Source organism: Rattus norvegicus, chromosome 7 (assembly GCF_021556685.1).
Source record: "Rattus norvegicus strain SHRSP/BbbUtx chromosome 7, alternate assembly SHRSP_T2T, whole genome shotgun sequence".
In the NCBI taxonomy this organism is placed as follows: Eukaryota; Metazoa; Chordata; class Mammalia; order Rodentia; family Muridae; genus Rattus; species Rattus norvegicus.
Genome location: NC_141540.1, coordinates 52,893,079 through 52,913,998, shown reverse-complemented (window position 1 = coordinate 52,913,998; position 20,920 = coordinate 52,893,079). Strand labels below are relative to the sequence as shown.

The 20,920-nt window shown below is 39.6% G+C and overlaps 1 protein-coding gene across 2 annotated transcripts in view; it reads left to right on the top strand.

Moving 5' to 3' along the window:
• Positions 1-20,920, top strand: part of Otogl (otogelin-like) — a 162,782-nt gene that overhangs the window by 29,010 nt on the left and 112,852 nt on the right. For both annotated transcript variants that reach the window (XM_087559476.1, XM_087559475.1), the window contains exons 11-19: positions 1,828-1,934; positions 2,198-2,323; positions 3,843-3,951; positions 4,752-4,798; positions 5,215-5,360; positions 6,447-6,570; positions 8,764-8,941; positions 14,489-14,613; positions 17,359-17,568. In XM_087559476.1, coding sequence (XP_087415602.1) covers positions 1,828-1,934; positions 2,198-2,323; positions 3,843-3,951; positions 4,752-4,798; positions 5,215-5,360; positions 6,447-6,570; positions 8,764-8,941; positions 14,489-14,613; positions 17,359-17,568 — 1,172 coding nt within the window. The remainder of the gene's footprint in view (positions 1-1,827; positions 1,935-2,197; positions 2,324-3,842; positions 3,952-4,751; positions 4,799-5,214; positions 5,361-6,446; positions 6,571-8,763; positions 8,942-14,488; positions 14,614-17,358; positions 17,569-20,920) is intronic.

Genomic DNA, 20,920 nt, shown 5'->3' with positions numbered 1-20,920 from the left:
GGGTATACCTTCTAACATCCTTCTGTCCTTCTTTTCTTAGTAGTAAATGAAGATTCTTTTCTGCTATTGTGGAAATGATTCAGAAGGCTCCTGTTAAATGACAAGGTGGACTGCTTGAAACTACATTTGTTTCTTGCTTCTATTATGGACTGGACACCCATCTTTGTGCTGACTAGCTAAGCAAAGTGGCACACATGGAAAGAGAAACCACATCCATGTAGTCTTTACCCTGAAAACCTGAACTCCAGTTGGGTAGAGAAGCAGGTCTCCAGCAATGACACACTTGCTTGCACTTTGTGGTGGGAGCACAGAGATCACGGACTGCATACCAGGCTCTACACAAGAGGTAGCATTCGGATGGGAAGGTGTAACTATACCTTCCTGGTTTTGCTTGTAAGAACTTGGCAGCAAAGAAATTATTTTAATTTTTTTGGCATGTCAACGTCCATTGAATTAGAACCAACTATTATTTAGTGCATGTCTTTCCTATTAGATATAACATCCAAGTGGAAAGTAAGTTCATTTTCTCTCAGTAAGTAAGGATAATAATTTCCTGTTTGCCTGATCCTGATGCTTTCCATCAGGTGCCATAAAATTATGTGCGTAGCATGGTTCCTGGAGTAACACAGACACCCAGTAAATGACAGGTATTTTAAATATTTGTTGCATCGCTTGGCAAGCCCCAAATCACTTTCAAAGTCAATATTAATTGTAGGAAACACGCACACATTTTAAGGTAAAATGTCTCCCAGAAGCTCAACAGTTTTTGACACGCACTTCTTTTCTGAGCGCCTGAAGTTTATGAGGACAGGTTTTTTCGTTTGCCTTCTAAAGCTCTATTAATTGGACTAGATAAGCTAGTTGGTTCCAATTTCAGTAGCACAGAATAAGGGCAACTTGAGACGGTGGCTTTTCTAACAAAGACCCAAAATGTCAAGAGTCACGAAATGAAACATTCTTAAGGTCATTATCTTTTAAGATGCTTAACTATCCAATTTTGAGTATGGATCGGGTTGAAAACCAAGCCAGCTACCTTGGTATAAACCTGTTTATTTTGAAAGCGCCTTGTTAATCTGCTTTGGGAACTGGCAGATCCCAGAAGAAATTATTGTTTAGAGAGCTTCTAACGTGATTACAAGAAAAATAATTAGAGATAATTTATTTGTGGCAATGTAGTAAAACTGTCTAGCTTCAGCGAAAGAGCTTGAAAATCTCCTTTTAAATCTTAGGCTGAATGTTATTTATGAAGTCTTTCAAAAATATTTTGAACTGTTATGGCAAGAACAGCCACAGAGCGACTGTAATGCTTAGGAGGGCCACAGACTATTGGGCAATTCAGTATGAGGTGTTCGGAAAAAAATGTTCAACCTTGATATTTTTGTAGAATTATAAATTTATGTTTTGACTTCATTTAAGTTTTTATCTGAATTTAATGATCATTGTATTCTAAAAGGTCTAGGATTTTTATGTAGAAGTAAAAATACATGCAGTTTTTTTAAAAAATTAGATATAAATATTTTTCATTATAGTTTTTACTTGACCCATAAAGTATTAAGACTATGGAGAGGATATGATAAAGGTCTTGTACTAAATTACATTGTACTAAATCTAGGTAGGTGTATTTGCCTAGGATCTCTTGTGTATGTGTTTTGAACATTCTTGCCTCCTGTGAGGTATGTCTTGGAAGACCCACATTCTGATATCAGCTAATATCAGTCTATTCACCAGATCCCCATTGCTTTTAAGACTCAATGGCTCCGAGGCAGAACTCTGTCAACATTCGCAGGTGACCGTTTTCTCTTTATTATTATTTTGCTTCCTTTCTAGAACTGATGATGATGAAACTTATTGTCGAGCAGCCACCGAGTATGCTAGAGCGTGTTCCCATGCTGGCTTCCCCATTCAAGACTGGAGGGATGACTTTCCAGCATGCAGTATGTTTGCACTTCTCAAGTCATGTATTTTACAAAAACAAACAGACAAACAAACAAAAAACCCCAAACAATAGCAACAAAAACAATTAATTTTGTCCTAGAATTCAGAATTTAGTTTACCCAGCTTCTCAAAACTAATACATTTTAAGATTTTCTTTTAAAAACATTGTTCGCATGTTTGTACATTTACGTATTTCCTAAACACTCTTTCCTGAAAGAAAGACAATAAAATTGACTCATAGCCCACTGTCTGGCCATTGCAGCTGATAAGTGTGACGACAGCTTTGTCCACCGGGATTGTATCAGTTGCTGCCCACCGAGCTGCACGTTTGACAAGCAGTGTCTTGGGAGCAATCTTCACTGCCTTGACGGATGCTACTGTGCAGATGGTAAGCACCTCATGCCATGCGGAAAGCATGCTCACACTCCTGTAAAGTGGTGCTCTGTTCTGTGAAGAGCACATTTTGGTCTTGCTGTCCATTCCCTAGACATCAGAGCTATTGAAACTTGTCACATTCAATCCTTGAAGTGACTGGGAGGAACGTTTGTCTTTAATAAAATGGGTGTGGTTTTTTTGTTAAGAATTTCAGGAACTCAGGTTCTAATATTTTTAGTTCCTAAGGTGATGAATTCGTTCTTTCAGCCTTTAATAATCTTTAATACTTTATACAGTTTTATTTTCTGGACTATGAAAGTGAGTTTAGGAAAAAGCCTTCACGTTTTTTTCCATTGTAAGATTTTAGTTTAAAGTTGTGGTATGGATAGACATTTATAAAGAAGACTGGAAGCCTAGAGAGCCCTAACAGGCTCAGAACTTTCTGTGTGTTTCTATTTTCTTTGAGCATAGACGCATGTGATGCATTGTGCATGTATTTATCTGCAAGCAGAGACCAGAGACTGATATTATGTGTATTCTCTATGACTGTCTATCTGATTTTTTGAAATAGGGTGTTTCTCTGAACCAAGGAACTTGTTATTTTTGTCTGTACTGGCTGACTACCATGTTGTGGGATCTACCTTTCACTAGTCCAGTGCTGGGATTCAATGAGTGCATCACACCTCTTGGCTTTTCTGCATTCTAGAGATCCAAACTCAAACCCTTAAGTGAACTCAGCAAGCACTCTACCCACTGAGCCATATCCTCAGCTCAACCTGTCCCCCACCCTTTAAAAAAAAAGTACAAACTAGGAAAAGGAGATTAGGTATGGAGATTTGTGGCATGCAGCTTGGTGACAAAGTATTTGTCTTATATGCAAAAGGCCTAGGCTCAATCTTCAGGTCCTCAAACAAATTAGAGGTGTTGAGTGATTTTTTTCCCAGCTCCTTTTCTGAGTTAACACTGCAGTAAACCAGTGGTAGTCTTGATGTGTTTACTTACAACCAAAGGCCATAAGGAGCTGATTCCAGAACCTAAGTCCATTTATTACCATGTGCCAGTACTTCTTCCTATAAAAGCTTACTATGGAAAAGGTCAGTGGATGTGAGAGCTGATTTACATCTGACTCTATTCTTATTTAACTTCACAAAGATGTAGCGAGTACACTACATCAGACCATTGAGTAACACTGTCTTTGATAGCTGGGTGACAGCAGTATAAACCTCTTTTTATCTTGGACTGAACAGAACATTAAACCTAAGAAAGTACTTTTCAGTGGCCTTTCTTCTCCTCGGCAGACTTTGAGATTTTGATGCCAGGTTACAGGAAACGAAAGTTGAGACTCATTGAAAGAAACTTTCATAACATTGAGAGCTGGGTTTCTAGATTACTCATTGACAGCCTAAGAATTTTTGTGTCTAGAACTCACTCTGAGCAAGTTCTTAACAACATTTGATTGAATTGTTATTTATACGAAGAATATGATCCTTATTATTTCTCTTGAGATTGTTACATACGTGTTTTTTAAGCAGGCCTCATAATGGACAATGGAACTTGCATCTCTTTGGAGAGCTGCCCGTGTAGTTTTCATGGGTTAGCTTATTCGGTTGGCTCAAAAATTGAACAAGAGTGCACTGAGTGGTAAGTGGTCTGTGAGTAGAGAATGATTTCTGAGTGTTTTTCTACTTAACAACTTGGTCATGAGAGGTATCTTGCAGAGTCTACTCACTGCTAATTTTCATCTGCAAATCCCGAGAGGCAGTTTGCATTTTACTTGAACTCCACAAATTGTTTCTCCTAATGTGCTTGTATTCTTATTACTTTCCATCGTAATTTCATAAAATCCTGTGCCCATATACTGCCCACCCCATTTTGTTGTTGATAATAATTAACTAATACATACTTTTATTCTTAGAGCTAGATGACATTCCTGGGTTTATGTACTGAATACTTTATAGAGTGACCGTCTGTTGGCAGTTTGGGGGCATGATCAGAAAGATTTACAAGTCCTTATTAAACTAGCTTAGACTCTGGGTAAGCATGAAATTCCTCAGGGACAACCCCTGGCAAAAATAGAATCCTGCATGGTCACGACTGTGTTCTCTTTGCTCTCAGCATACTCAAAAGGCATGCAGGTTTATAAGTAACCATTTTCTCACTAGCTGATGTCATGCTTTCCTCAGAAACTCCTCTATGTGTGAAGAAGGGAAGGAGTCTTTGCCTTCTGCTAGAAGAGAGCCCTTTCTTCTTAGTGTCTTAGGACAGCAAATACATACATAATGGGTACTCACTTACTAGTCAGTCAATTGGTAACTGTTAGTGCAACTTTTTAGAAAGGGTTTTCTAGTCCGATAATAGAGAGCCCATTAACTTAATATATGCTGAGGCAAATGTCAGCATGGGTCAGGCTAATATTTGTCTAATTTTTTTTTTTTTTTTAGTGTATGTGTTGGTGGGGTTTGGAACTGCACTGAGCATGACTGTCCAGGTAATGTTCTAAAATGTTAAAAACCAAATCTTAACATCTCAAGAATATATGTTTTTTAATTTGGCAGGAAAAATAACATTGGCTTCTGAATGGATCTCATCTACATAAGAATATAATAATGTCCAACTTACATATAGAGGATAATTGGAAAATTCAATACCTAGCAACATCGAGTAGGCGATTTTGACAAAATTTTGTTAAAATGGGTAAATCTAAGTCCTAAAAGTATATGGAAAACTTTAATCATTCTTAAATGGAAATTAATAGCTAAATTCATCAGATCATTAAATCTAAATTAATGATTATCTTTTGAGGTGTTCTTATTTATGCTAAGTTGTCCTTTTTTTTTTAAAGTATTAACACAACTTTTCATTCCTCCTCTCTCTGTCTTCGTCTCCACTGTTTATCCTTGATAGTTCAGTGTTCTGTTGTGGGTGACTCTCATTTTACCACGTTTGATGGGCGCCATTATTCTTTTATCGGCTTGTGTCAGTACATCCTTGTGAAAGGAACTGGGAAAGATAGATTCACCATCACGTTACAGAAGGCTCACTGCGAACAGGTAAGCACAGCCCAGACAGTCAGCAGGGGGGCTATCGTATCTCCAAGTCCAGCTTCACACCCCGATTGTGTGGCAGTGTTATTAAAATAATTCCTGTTCTTAATGTATTGATTATCTAGAGGTCATCATTATTAATATACCTCAAAGGAATGAATCATGCTCACCATTGGTCATGACACATAGAACCTTGATTTTTAGACATATTTACATGTAAAAACAAAAATAATTTTTTTACTAGATAAAATGCAATACAGATTGACTTTCAAGGTTCTTACATGTGTCGCTTTTTGAAAACGTAATGTGCAATTTCACAACAGGACATACTTAATTTACTCCCAAACCAGCTGTTACACAGGGTATTATTTTTGAATAGGATCCAGTAGGTTTCATAGCATTCTAAAGGGATATGTAACATATAATTAAATAAGGTATAATATATGACTTTGGCATATTGTAATATTGATGTTAGATCTTTAAGTAAAGATCCCTAATAATTTGTTATAAAGGAAAAATAATTTCAAAAAATGTCCAAAATCTTTAATAATCTTTAATTCCAATAAAAGGTCTTTTCAGCAAACATTAAAAATTAGTTTCTTTGCTAGTTTGTTTTTGAGACAAGTCTTGCTGTGTAGCACAGGCTAACCTTAAATTCGTAGCAATCTCCCTCCCTCAGCATGTAGAGTGCTGCTGGAATTATTAACCGTGAGCTGCCGCACCTGGCTTCAGCTCTATTCTTTTATTGAAATTTATTAATGTTTGAGTTAACTTTATAATTATTCCTCAATAACTTGGCTGCTTTATTTTTTACTGACAACTTTGTCAATGGTGCAAGCTAAGTGAGCAACTATGTATTAATGGAAACCAATTACTGGGGAGTCATTGAAAATGTTATTAAACATTTTATGATATATATTATATATATGGGTGTGTGTGTGTGTGTGTTGATATATCACAGCCTTCGTATATACCAGAAATTCTTATTCGTATACACCTTTTCTCTGTCTTCTTTCTCTCTCTTCCTTTCTTCTCCCACCTTCATTGTCTCTGTCTTTCTTTCTCTCACCAATACTTGGACTTTTTTTGCAGAACCTGGGTTTGGTCTGCCTTCAGTCCATAACTCTAATTCTGGAGGATGACTTTAACAAACAAGTAACGCTCAGTAGAGGAGGCCAAATCCTCACCAGTCCCAACCAAGGCTTCACCCTGAACGGTAAGCAATGCTGTGAGTACATTTGCACCAACAGCAAACCCAACCAGATGCGCCCATTTTCTCTTGGTTGATGATGTAAGATTTACCGGGAGCTTGTGCTACTTTGTCAGACACACCAAAGGCTACAATCCTTATTGTTTTCCTCAAGTGGCCTAGAATTCGTACAAGCAAACAGATTCTTTCAATAAAATGAGATAGACACAACAGTTTGTATGGGACTCTAAAGGTTTAATGTATAGCCTCTGAGGTATAGCCCATGCAACACAGGGGTGGGGGTGGGGAGGACTCAGGGTCAGATGGGTTTTCTGAAGGAGGTGATGTGTCACTCAACATTTCTTTAAATGTTTGTTTGTTTATTTATTTATTTATTTATTTATTATTGTATATGAGTACACTATAGCTGTCAGACACCAGAAGAGGGCATTGGACCCCATTACAGATGGTTGTGAGCCACCATGTGGTTGCTGGGAATTGAACTCAGGACCTTTGGAAGAGCAGTCAGTGCTCTTAACCACTGAGCCATCTCTCCAGCCCGTCATTCAACATTTGAAGCTGAACTTAGGCTGAAGGAGGTGGGGAAGGGAGGGGTAGGTCTCTGTGGAGGTTGTTTAGGAGATAACTGTGTCGACATTGCTACACACTACACAGGATCAGCAGAGGCTACCCAGAGCTGAAGTTAGGAAAGTGGGTAGAGCACGGACAATATGTAGAGGGCTTCATACATGGGAGATCCCTGGGATGGGCTTGTCTATGTCTGCTTTGCAGCAGAGATATTAAGAGTCGTCTTTTACTCTCACAGTGAAAACTCTCTCAGAAATGTTACAGCTTGTATTACACATCACATCTCCACGTTACACAAAAATCATGCTAGGAAAACTCATATAGTCACGGATATAAAATTGTTACTTTTTGACCATTTTTGTGAAATGGCGATCTCACACATACTTTAGTCAGATAGATAGAAATAAACCATGAGTCTTAAGGAATTGCAGTTCATTTCTTTCTTATTTTTTTGTCATATATATGTATACATATTCATATACCCATATATACACATACATATATGACTTTGTGTGGAAGGGAATTTGAGATGACAGACATCATACATACAACATGCAGCTACACAGTGAGGCATGACAGAGCCAAGGAGGAGCTTCTCCAAGGCCGTGACAGTGTGACAGAGAAGATGGACAGAAGATAGCTAGATTGATGGTCTGTCAGAACATAAGAGGTCTATACTTACTTCTGGATTCAGTTGTGGCTGTATGGGAAGGCAATAAAAAGAATGGAGTGCCCAAAGAATATTTTTCAGATTTATGGTATTAGGGACTAAATTGAGAACAATATATGTATATTATATACATAAATATTATATAATTATATATATATGTGTGTATATATATATACACACACATTTGACAAAGGGGCAATGAAGGGCTTTTGATGACACTGTCATTAACTTGGTTTTGAGCATGAGTCTGTCTCTAAATGTGTCTCATAAAATAATGATTGCCAATAGATATGCTTTCCATTTTTGTGGCCTTCACAAAAATTTGGAAAAGTTTTCCTAATGGGTTGAGACCACTTTGGGGTAACATATCACACTACACTACACCACATCACTCATGCACAGACATATACACATATCATATTCTCCATACAGTATACACAAACCATGCATACACACAGATACACAAATACATAGATGCACACATCATGAACCACACTGCACCACATCTCCTCCCCACATCTACCACCACACATAGGCACACACACACACCACATATTATACCACAACCTCCATACCATACATACCCTTCATAAAACCCCCATACCACCCGTCTGCTGTACCCCACCACACATATACATGTACATGTACACCCCACACATGAACACATCCTCTATGGAAAAGATGATTAGAATTCAAATAATCTAACGTCAAGATGTTTGTCAATGGAGATTACATGTTAACAGCAGCTGTCTGTTAGAAGAGTAGGGGGATGGGATGAAAGGAAAGAAACAAGAGAAAAGCAATCAGCCACTAGGGATAGATTGAGCCCTGGAACATAAGCAAGACCTGCCAAGTAGCTCCCACCTCCGGATGTCATAGGAGAAGAGGCTCTATGTTGTCCATGCCATTTCAGAACACTGCCTGCCTGTGATGACACTGATTTATATGCCCTTTTCCTACAGGCGTTGTCGAAATTCAAACTCTGTCATCCTTATTCATTCTCCTAAGAACCACCTTCGGTTTAAAGATCTTGTTCGCTATTGATGGAGAAAGAATTTACATTCAGCTTTCCAGTGCCTGGAAAAGAAGGACCTTAGGTCTGTGCGGTACCTTTAATGGCAACATCAGGGATGACTTCCTGTAAGTATGATTTAGCTGCAGCTTGTTGAGTTTAATGGCTGTCAGTTTAGAGGAGAGAGATTCATTAATAATGTTTACGTAACTGATCGGAGGTCAGCCATCACTGGCTAAGTGCTTAATATATACCATCATATTTAACTTGTATAGTTACCCACTGGGTTAGTATCTTTGTTTCACTAATTAGAGAAGAAACTAAGACCTCACTGGGACAAACAAATCATTCAGTCACTTATGGCTTCTTAAGGTTTTTACACTCAAGATCCTGTTACCCACAAAAGCTTATGCAGCCCTAAGGAAATACATTGATATATATATCAAACATATAATAGTATGTTTACTATTGTGGTTTAAACCACAGGAAACTTACTTTAAACAATTCTTTGCTATACATATAATTTTACCATTTATTAAAGATGAAATAAATTTTGCAAAAAAGGAAGATGAATGTGCTCGTTCATTTTTCTGTAAAGAACTGAGTTGAATAGACCACACTACAGAGCATACAGCATCCTCTACATTCTTTAGGGTCACTCAGTTCTTTGATTTCATAATCGACACTGAGAATGTTCTTTCACACAAATACATAGTCTAAAATGGCAGACAGTTTTGAAAATTCTGCCCTAACCTCAAGCCCAAATTTAACGACTTTTAAATTTAAAACTTACCAACAAGTAAAACAGTAACTCCTAAAAAATTCTAACGCAATACAGTCCAAAGATATATTAATTTGATATTTACATGGGCATAATGGTTGTATAAAATCTATTTCCTAAAAATGAAGCCGTATGTTTATTTAAGAGTAAAAAAAAATCTTTATACAGTATAAACACCACAGTTTATTACATGTCATAGTCCTAAATCCGAGATGAGGTGTTCCAGGAAGCATTTGTTGATGTGTGGTGTGTCAGTGTGTGAAGTGCAAGGTGTGAGTTGTGTGTTCAGATCCAAAGTTTTGGTGAAGTCATGCAGTGCTACCTAGGTGATCGTTGAGCGAAACACCTTGGGTTCTTAACATATTTGATGTGAAGTGGAGTGTGTGTGTGTGTGTGTGTGTGTGTGTGTGTGTGTGTGTGTGTGTGTGTGTTTATGCAAGCCAGGAGTCAACATTGAGTGTTGCCCCTCAGATGCTATCCGCCTTATTTTTTTTTTTTTGAGTCAGGACTTCTATTGGCTTGGAACTCACTGATTAGTGTAGGCTAGTAGGGTAGGCTATCAAGCACCAGGAATCCAGTTGGTTTTACCTCCCAGTGCTGGGATTATAAACGTGCACTACCAATTTGTAAATGGGTTTTAAGGACAAGAAAAGGTCTCACGTAATTCAGGCTGGATTCAAGTATGCAGTGTAGCCAACGCTGGCCCTGGACTCCTGATCTTGCTTCTACTTCTCAAGTGCATTACAGGTGTGTGCTTCACACGTGGCCTGATCTGACTTGGGATTCGGTTTGGGTGATCGCACATTTAGAGACCTTTGGATATTGCCAAACGTCTCATGCTCTCCCTTTGTTCACCCGATTCTACCTGGGTCATGACTGCAGTTTAAGAAACTGGGAGTTAGCGCACATCCTGGAGCGAGGCTTGAATTTATGCAATATCTCAGGATGTGGGCTAACTGCTGCCTCCTGGTCTCTCTTCTGCTGCCTTTCGAGTCCTGTGGTCTGCTTTTAGAAACTTGCAAGCCTTTTTAGAAAACCTGTTTGTCCTGCATCTGTATAAATGCATTTTGTATTTATATTATATATAGCATATAATATATTTGTATTAATGTCAGTTAGTTGAACTGTGAAGTGTTATTTGGTGGTGCTGTTAGTTATAAGACAAACTTTGGTACCTAAGCTCATCAGATTTTATGAAAAATGGTGTTGCATTGGGAGAAAAGCAATAAAGCCTGCTAGTCTCCCTTGACAGGAAAATGTGCTTTCCACTCCTCATGAGGAGCAGAAGTTCCTGGTTCAGGGTCATGTGATGAGTGTTAGTGGTTTGGCCTGAGGCTCATTGGGAACCAGTTAAGTGGAATGACAGTGCGCTCATCCTCCAGGAACTTGGGTTGCACTGTCAGGAAGGGAGCTAACCACGAAATTGAAAAATATCCCCTCTGATGGCCATCAGAAGTGGCGCTGAGCCAGGCTGAGGGTAGGGTTAATGAAAGGGACTTGTCGCTCAGTGGATGATTCAGCATGATACCAAGAGCCAATGCGATGGATACTTGGAAGTGGCCAAGAGGCTGACAACAAACTTTCTCATGCAAGAATGACAAGAATATGAGGTGCCCTTTGTGTTCCTCAGCTTGGCTCAGCCATTACACAGTAGACACATGTAACTTTAAAGAATTATACTGTACATCCTAAATACATACAAATCTAACCCGGCCCACAGTATCAATAGAAAAGATTCTAGTGAAGAAATATTCAGTGCTATGTGAAGCCACAACCAAAAATGCACATAACATATTGAGGTAATTTCAGAAGAATAGATGTTGCCCTTTGTGGTCACAGCCAAAAATATTTCCGGGTCTCTGTGGGCTGAGCATCCAGGGACCATGTCATGGAAGGAGTGGTTTGCTGAGGAACGTTTGAGTACCTTCTCAGACAATCTTTCCCTCTGTGGGTCTTCCCTTTCTAATATTTACATCCAAACCAACTCAAGCATCGTTTGCTTTTAAAAAATTAGTTTACATCTTGCCAGAATTGCATCTAGATCACTTGTGAGGAAAACATCATTTATCAGTTGTTCACACCAAATGGCCAGGGTTATGAGAGTTAGGAGTGTACCCTTGGTCGCTAGAGTTACAGGATTCCCGTCTACCCTGGATAGTCAGCTGAACTAAGCAGAACTTAATAGTGCACCAAGAAGCTCACTGAACGGGCAATGAGAGCTGACATTTTAATTAAAAATTTAGGAAGTGACATTTATTTTACACTATCTCATGTAATTTATTTACGTTTAACTATTTTTTTTATTTACTTCAGGTTAGAATAACAATGTCTCTATCATATTTTTCAAAATAGAAACCATGCTAGGCTCATTAAAGTCCTCTTTCCTGGCCTTGTTGTCAGAACGGGTTAGCAGTCAGTGTTTAACAAATGGTAGATCTGTCTGCCAGTCTCCAGGCACCAGTCTCCTCCGTGCATAAACATTCGGGCCCGATAAGAGTACAGGATAATATTTCAGCCACAGATAACTCTCAAACATTGTTTAGCTTTCCAAGTAAAGTAGTTAAAATTCTTTACTTGACAAAGGTTAATGTGAAGCTGCAAACATAGTTTAATGGAAAAAAATATTAATTGAGAATTTATTTTACATGCCCCGTTAGAGCAAGTCAAGTAAGCTTGGTGAGCCGAAAGGCCATTTTTATAAAGTGAAATACAATAAACAAACAGGCCTACATTCTGGTTCCTATCTTTAACAAATTTATTGTTTTAAGTCAACTAAATGAAGTAAGAGAGCTGGACTCTGGGTTGCTTCTCCTGGGAACCCTGAGATATTTTGCTTTCCCTGGAAGGAGGCTTTGAGAAGGAGGGCTGGGCACAGAGGGGAAGGAAGTTATTACAAGTCAGGGAGTTTCTTGAGCCTTTAGTGCCTCCATCTGAACAAAATGAGACTTTGATATTTGGCTTCTTATAGTTCTTTAGCATCCTGGGAATTCGATGAGAAATAGAAAAAAAGAAGGAAGGAGGGTTTAGGGTAGCCGATCTTCTTCCTCTGTCTCTGAAGAAGTAGTCTCAGCTAGATGGTAATTAAGCACTCATCTTAGAGGGCACTAAGAGAGGAGAGGTCAGGCCCACCCTTCCTTTCAGACATATGGTAGCCATGAGCAGAGACCTTAGGTTAAAGGCAATATATTCCCCTAGGAGCCTGGGTCTGCCTAGATCTGTATTGTCTTTTCAGGGTTGAGCGCAGTGTCTGATAGTGAAATCATTTAACAAATGTAGGGTGGGATTTTACATTTGACCCCCTAAATGCTGTAGTCTCACTTTATTTATTTATTTTTTGATTTTTCAACTCTATTTATTTAATCTTTTTTTTTACAGTCCAGACTTTATCCCCCTCCCAGCCCACCCTCTGACTGTTCCACATCCCATACCTTCTTCTCCACCTCCCTTCCAACCCCCCCCACCTCCCTTTCCCACCTTCAAGAAGATGTCTCCACTCACCTCCCACCTCACCAGACCTCTCCACTCCCTGAGGCCTTCAGTCTCTTGAGGGTTAGGTGCATCTTCTCTGACTGAACCCAGACTTGGGAGTCCTCTGCTGTATATGTGTTGGGAACTTCATATCAGCTGGCATATGCTGCCTGGTTGGTGGCCCAGTAGCTGAGAGATCTCAGGAGTCCAGGTTAATTGAGACTGCTGGTCCTCCTACAGGGTTGCCCTCCTCCTCAGCTTCTTCCAGCTTCCCCTAATTCAACCACAGGGGTCAGCAGCTTCTGTCCAGTGGTTGGATGTAAATATCTGCATCTGACTCTAAAAGAGTTGGGCCTTTCGGAGGGCAGACATGATAGGTCCTTGTTTGTAAGCACGCCATAGCATCAATAATAGTGTCAGGCCTTGGGGCCCCACACTGAGCTAGATCCCAATTTTGGCCTGTTACTGGACCTCCTTTCCCTCAGTCTCTTCTCCATTTTTGTCCCTGCAGTTCTCTCAGAGAGAATAATTCTGGGTCAGAGTTTTTGACTGTGGGATAGCAACCCCCTTCTTCACTTGTTCCTGTCTTTCTACTGGAGGTGGACTCAACAAGTTCCCTCTCCCCACTGTAGGCCATTTCATATAAGGTTCTTCCTTTGAGTCCTGAGAGTCTTTCACCTCCCACATCTCTGGTACATTCTGGAGGGTACCCCCCCCCCCCCCACCTTCTACCTCCCGGGGTTGCTTGTTTCCGTTCTTTCTGCTGGCCCTCAGGGCTTCAGTTTAAAAGGGTGGCGGTTCTCTTCTGGTCTGGTCTGCTGAGGAAACTGAACAGATGAATAAACGTGAAGGAAGGAGAATTTTACATCAACTTTCACCCAATTTTAATCTATGTTCGCTTAGTATTTCAGGCCTTCCAACATAAATTGATATGAGCCAAGAGTATAGACTGTTATACTCTATACTATTTGTCTGTAGCTTGAATAGACCATGTGAGCTATGCGCCTCTACGTTTCCACATTCACCTTAAGTACACTCAGATTGAATTTGGGGTAGTGTGAGTGATGCTTGATTATTGGAGCGGAGCCAAATCTGATCCTTAGCTTTCTTGGGCAGCAGCTTAATGAAACTGATTAGCATTTCTCTGGGCTTTTTGTTTTCTTTACAAAAATCGGCACAACGGTATTCTTTTCACGAGGCAGAAATGAAGACCCAAAAACATTATGTATGTCCATAATTCAGCCCCTTGAAAAAAAATCTCAAGTACGGGAAGCTGACACGTTTACTTCTCTAAAACTACTAGAGAATTTGAGTTTCTAAGACGTGTTTGAACATTAAGAGAAAATTTATTTATTTGAATATTCAAAGATATATGCAAATAAGAGGGACGAGAGCGACTCTGGTGAGCATTTTCTTGCTGTTCTAGGTCCCCTTCTGGCATGATCGAAGGAACCCCACAGCTTCACGCGCATGCGTGGAGAGTTTCCTCCACGTGTTTCGCGCCTGTCCATGTCCCGATGGTGGATCCCTGCAATATTAACCAACAGAACAGTAAGTCCTCCTCTCCACACGTAGACTCAGTAGAAGTGGCCAATATGTTCTACCGACTTTATAATCTTATGTTATGATTTTAAATTATTTATGCATTAAGACTAGAGCCCTGTCGTTCCTTATGCGCATTTTGTTCAATCCTGTGCTAAATCCATGGTTTTTAAGTGCAGTTACACTTAAAAAAAAGAACAGCAAACAACCTATTCTCTTACATTTTAAAAATTTACACATTGTAGGTATTTATGGCTTTTCTTCTTCTCAAACACAGGCTGCATTTTGGAGTTTTCCGATGCAGGAAATGCTCGAAGACCGCGGTTATAGTTTCAGGAAGCCCCACTTCAGTTTCATAACGTCTTGTTTTTATTCCTATTCACGGCATCTGCTATCGCTCTGTAAGCAGGGCCCACGACCCAAAGATTGGCTCGTTCTGTTAAGTGGGCAACAGTCTGACATAATCATTCTCTAGCTGTGCAATTTGCAGGAACAACGCAACTCACATGCTTAGAATTTGGACACACACACAAACACACACACACACACATACACACATACACACACACACACACAAACCTATGTGCATGTCCACCAAATACATTTTAAACTAAAGTCACTATAAACCAAATCAAAGGCTAGTTTGCTTCCTTCCCAATTAAAGGAGTCTCTCTGGACAAAATCTAATGTTAGTTAGGTATTTATTTATTTATTTATTTATTTATTTATTTATTTATTTATTTATTTATTTATTTTACTTTGCCTAGTTTACCACTTTCATAGAGTTAACTTCTATATGTTACTAACATGGGCTGGGAATCCATATTCAGTCTCCACATTTTGTACTGGTTGTGTGTGAGCGTTATGCTGCCTGTTTTTATTTCAGGCTTAGTTCGGATGTACTGGGAAGAACAGATAATCTTGCACCCGACACTTAAAAAAAGAGCGATCTTTTTATCCCAATGACGATTGTCATTCTCCCTGTCTCTGTCTCTTTTTGTATGCCTCTCAGTCTCTTTCTGTTTCTGTCTTTATCTCTCCCTATCTGTGTCTCTGTCTCTCCCTAATCTCGAGAGTAGACTAGAGTCTTGGCTTTTATGATGTACTACTTTTAGATCCATTTCCATTTTTTCCTCCATTTCATCCCAGTATTTTAAGAGCAAATTTACTTCTTCAGCTAATCTTACTTGGTTTCTCATATCTTATTTGTTTCTAACCTTGATGATTTCCTTCTTACTAGTGTGGTGACTTTGTTACTTATTAAGTTACTATGTGAAGGTTTTGGTGGGGTTCACTGGATAAGCTGTCTCTTCCAGCCGAGTCCTTATTTTAGAACTGTCACTATGCACCATCTTACCTGTGTTTTTCATCCCTTTCCTCCCACACTCTGTGTCTTCTGTGGTATATGCTTCAGAAGTTTCTTTTTTACTTTTGCCGTGAACTGTGATTTCATAAAGATCCCAAAACAGGTAAATTCCCACAGACAGCAAAAGAAAAAATAGACAAAAGCCAACTGCTCTCAAGAGGACTCTGCATATTTTCTCACAAGAATTTTCCTGAGTTACTCTTTATTTAATAACCGTGGAAATACATTTTGACCTACAAATTCTTAGAGCCCAGTAGAATGTTCTTACCAGTGCGTTATTTTGCTCTTTCAGGATTCTTGGAGTGAGGCATTTGTCTAACAACAGTGTATAGTCATTTGTTTCACATATGCACACTAATTTAATGCAAAAAGTAGTACTTGGGTAACTACCAGGATATTTATTATTAATAAATATACCTTGGATCTGGGAGGAGTTGAGGGAGGAGTGGGATAATACATTGTTTAAGTTCTTAAAGAGTTAATGAAATTGTTACAGTACAAATGAATATGCTTGACGTGCATTCAGCATTGTTCCTTGAAAGTGAAAAGTATCTGATGTCCATCAGTCTTTCAATAACAATGACAATACTAAGGCTGAGTGATTTTTATGGCAGAGGGAATCAGTTCCAGTAAGGTCCACTTACATCACGGAACCACATACCTCACCTTGTCTCCTTTCTCTGAAGACAGTATCTCCCCGAGCTTGTCACACCTGTTTGTCCAGTCCCAAGCAGTCGGATTTGCTCAGCACTGACTTGAATGTGCTGTTGCAGGGACCTGCTTTGAATAAAAATAGAGAGAATTACATCTCACAGATGTCAGGATGAATGGATTCCAATCCCTAATTTCTATTCATTTATTTTTCCATTTTTGTCACACATGAATTTATTAATCAAACACAACTGAGCTTCTCGTGTTTGCCAGACATTGGGCAGGGTGCACTGCGTTAAGTGACTCAGTGGCATCTGCTCCATTGTTTTTTACCCACAAGAATCCACTGGAATGCAGTGATTGTCCCTCCTGAGATCATGGTGTTTTCTACAAACTTGTCATTACATCCATTATCAGGGACCACTTTTGTTATGCACACAGGGGCCTGGAGATGATAAGCCCCAGTTTCTCACAGTTTCCTGAGGTGATCCTCAGGCATGGACTCACTGTGGTTACCACTTCTGCCAATCGATCCTTCCATTGCATACATTATTCAGGTACACTAGATTTTTTTTGGTGGGGGAGGGAGCTCAAAAACAACTGCTGAGCTTACTAGCTCTCATTTAAACGATACGTTTCTAGAAAAGGGAGCTACTTGAGTAGTTTTGGTACCCTGTTCTTAGGGTAATTGCTGGCCTGGCATAGGGAAATCTCACGGCGGCGTCTTTGTCTGTTAGTTGGATATGCAGCGCACTGTGATGTCATCCACCAGGAGCTCTTTGCTCCTTGTCACGTCTACGTCAGTCCAGGGCTGTACTACCAGCTGTGTCGACATGACGCGTGCAAGTGCGGAAGCTCCTGCCTGTGCAATGCTCTTGCCCATTATGCCTACCTGTGTGGTCAGCGCGGTGTGCCCATTGACTTTAGATCTCAGATCTCGTTCTGTGGTGAGTATGACATCATGGACAGATGACCAGGTAACTCTTTAGACAGCTTCGTATTCCTAATGGAGGCCTTCAATTTTTAAAAGAGATGTCAAGATTGTATATACATTATTTGAAATATTCCTATGGTGTATACCTACTGAAAACAACTGAACACCAAGAGATATGCTAGAAGAAAAAACTTTTAATGTAGGACTGAGTACAATGTGTTTGCTTAGTGAGTGAGAGACCCTTTATTTAAACTCGTGGAACTAGAGGAGGGAGGGTTGGGGAGGTATGGAAGACGGAGAAAGGGAAAGAGGGGGAGAGGAAGACAGACACATACAGCGAGAAACGTTCATAACTGTGGATTATTGGTTACTAAGTTAGAGTATGATTGTGTATCTTGAAAGAAGCGTTAAGGATAGTTTGAAAAAATAAAAAAATATTCTTATCTTGGAAATGCTATATCTAAGTATTGAAGATTATGAAACAAGAGGATGCTTTGAGACACAGCTTATCTGTGGTTAAATAGGTCCAATGTGTCGTAGGCAGTGTCTGTTTCATGTTCTTTGACTCTAATACTCCTGATTATGGCGCCTGCTGTTCCATTTAAGGTAGAGAGATTCTGTAGTTTCCTATGTTTATTTTTCTATCTACAACCCTTGGGCTTCCTGGGGTTGTTTTTCGTAAGTTTACTGAAAACTTGTTACATTCATTATTTAGCTGCTATCAGAGCAGGGCCCAGAGACCACATAGCCAGAAACAGGAGCTTTTTGGTCCAGTATCCAGAATACCTTCTGACTGCTCTAATCCTTCCTTCAGTTGGGGCTTCTCATCTGTGAGAAATCAGCTTAAAGGTCTTCCAGTTCCTTCATGTTTTCTTGAGAGCTAATCATTAATGATGAGCCTCCAAGTCTCTCCCAACCTGAGACTTCCAATTTCTTGGTGTTTCTTTTGTGACCCTTTAATGGTAAGGCACCTCTCCATCCTGGTTTTTCCAATGTTCTGTTTTATAAAGGATTTTCCATTTCCACATGAGTGAAATCCAAGTTCTAAGACACCTAGGATTCACACTCCTCTCCTCTGCTCCAGATTCTGTGTTTTATTTCCCTCCTTATTTACGGCATCTGGAAACACTCTCTATTCCTGTTCCACCAAGTTACACACCTAACATCATTTGGTTACATTTGAATCAGAATGGTAGAAGTATTTGTTTCGGGGAGTTTTAGATTTTCGTTTATTTTAAATAAAGGGGAACCTTTTAAAAGTAGTATCTTTATTCTTTGAAATTCTCATTTAATTTTTTTTAACTTAGTATATTGTTTTGGGAAATTTTAAAAACATGAATTCTCTATGTCATTTTGCTCCCTTTTCCCTCTCTAGCTCCTCCCATGTCTTTTGACCCCCTCTCAAAGTTATGACCTCTCGTGTAATTGTTATCATTGCATATATGTCTATGAATACGAGTCCCTTTAATATTGCTTATTTGTGTATGTGTCTAGGATGAGCACTTGGAATTAGATAGCCTATGGGGGATGGTCTCTGGAGAAGACTGACCCTCAGCAGCCATTCATTGCCTATAGGTCTTCATCTAGGGGTAGGAACTCATGAGAGTTCCACCATAGACATCGATATGTCAACTGATGTTGTCATTGTGCAGATATATTTTAGATTATTTTAATTAGCCTGCCATTTTCAGTTCCATTTGATCTAAAGAGAAATTGTTTTCAAAACAATGTATAAACATGATAAAACATGATATTATATATATAATGTTTGTAGAGGAATAATTGCTTACTTAGGTTTCAAGAGTATGATAAGGATGATGACTATACTGGTTAGCTGGTTAGCTTTTGTCAACCTGGTACAACTAGGGTCATCTGGGAAAAAGAGAATCTCAACTGAGTAATTGCCTTCTTCAGACTGAACTATGAGTGCCACTGGGACATTTTCTTGATTGATAATTGATGAAGGAGATCACCTACCCACCTACCTACCTACTTACCTGCCTACCTTATATTTATTCATTCATTTATTTCATTTTGTTTTCAAGTCTGTGATGTGCTCACTGATGTAAGATAGTGTATGTCTAATGATCTGTATTTTCTTTTTTTTTTTTTTACTTTTTTTTTATTAACTTGAGTATTTCTTATATACATTTCGAGTGTTATTCCCTTTCCCGGTTTCCGGGCAAACATCCTCCTCCCTCCTCCCCTTCCTTATGGGTGTTCCCCTCCCCACCCTCCCCCCATTGCCGCCCTCCCCCCAACAATCTAGTTCACTGGGGGTTCAGTCTTAGCAGGACCCATGGCTTCCCCTTCCACTGGTGCTCTTACTAGGATATTCATTGCTACCTATGAGGTCAGAGTCCAGGGTCAGTCCATGTATAGTCTTTAGGTAGTGGCTTAGTCCCTGGAAGCTCTGGTTGCTTGGTATTGCTGTACATATGTGGTCTCGAGCCCCTTCAAGCTCTTCCAGTTCTTTCTCTGATTCCTTCAACGGGGGACCTATTCTCAGTTCAGTGGTTTGCTGCTGGCATTCGCCTCTGTATTTGCTGTATTCTGGCAGTGTCTCTCTGGAGCGATCTACATCCAGCTCCTGTAGGCCTGCACTTCTTTGCTTCATCCATCTTGTCTAATTGGGTGGCTGTATATGTATGGGCCACATGTGGGGCAGGCTCTGAAGGTGTTCCTTCAGTCTCTGTTCTAATCTTTGCCTCTGTATTCCCTGCCAAGGGTATTCTTGTTCCCCTTTTAAAGAAGGAGTGAAGCATTCACATTTTGATCATCCGTCTTGAGTTTCATTTGTTCTAGGCATCTAGGGTAATTCAAGCATTTGGGCTAATAGCCACTTATCAATGAGTGCATACCATGTGTATTTTTCTGTAATTGGGTTACCTCACTCAGGATGATATTTTCCAGTTCCAACCATTTGCCTATGAATTTCATAAAGTCATTGTTTTTGATAGCTGAGTAATATTCCATTGTGTAGATGTACCACATTTTCTGTATCCATTCCTCCGTTGAAGGGCATCTGGGTTCTTTCCAGTTTCTGGCTATTATAAATAAGGCTGCGATGAACATAGTGGAGCACGTGTCTCTTTTATATGTTGAGGCATCTTTTGGGTATATGCCCAAGAGAGGTATAGCTGGATCCTCAGGCAGTTCAATGTCCAATTTTCTGAGGAACCTCCAGACTGATTTCCAGAATGGTTGTATCAGTCTGCAACCCCACCAACAATGGAGGAGTGTTCCTCTTTCTCCACATCCTCGCCAGCATCTGCTGTCACCTGAGTTTTTGATCTTAGCCATTCTCACTGGTGTGAGGTGAAATCTCAGGGTTGTTTTGATTTGCATTTCCCTTATGACTAAAG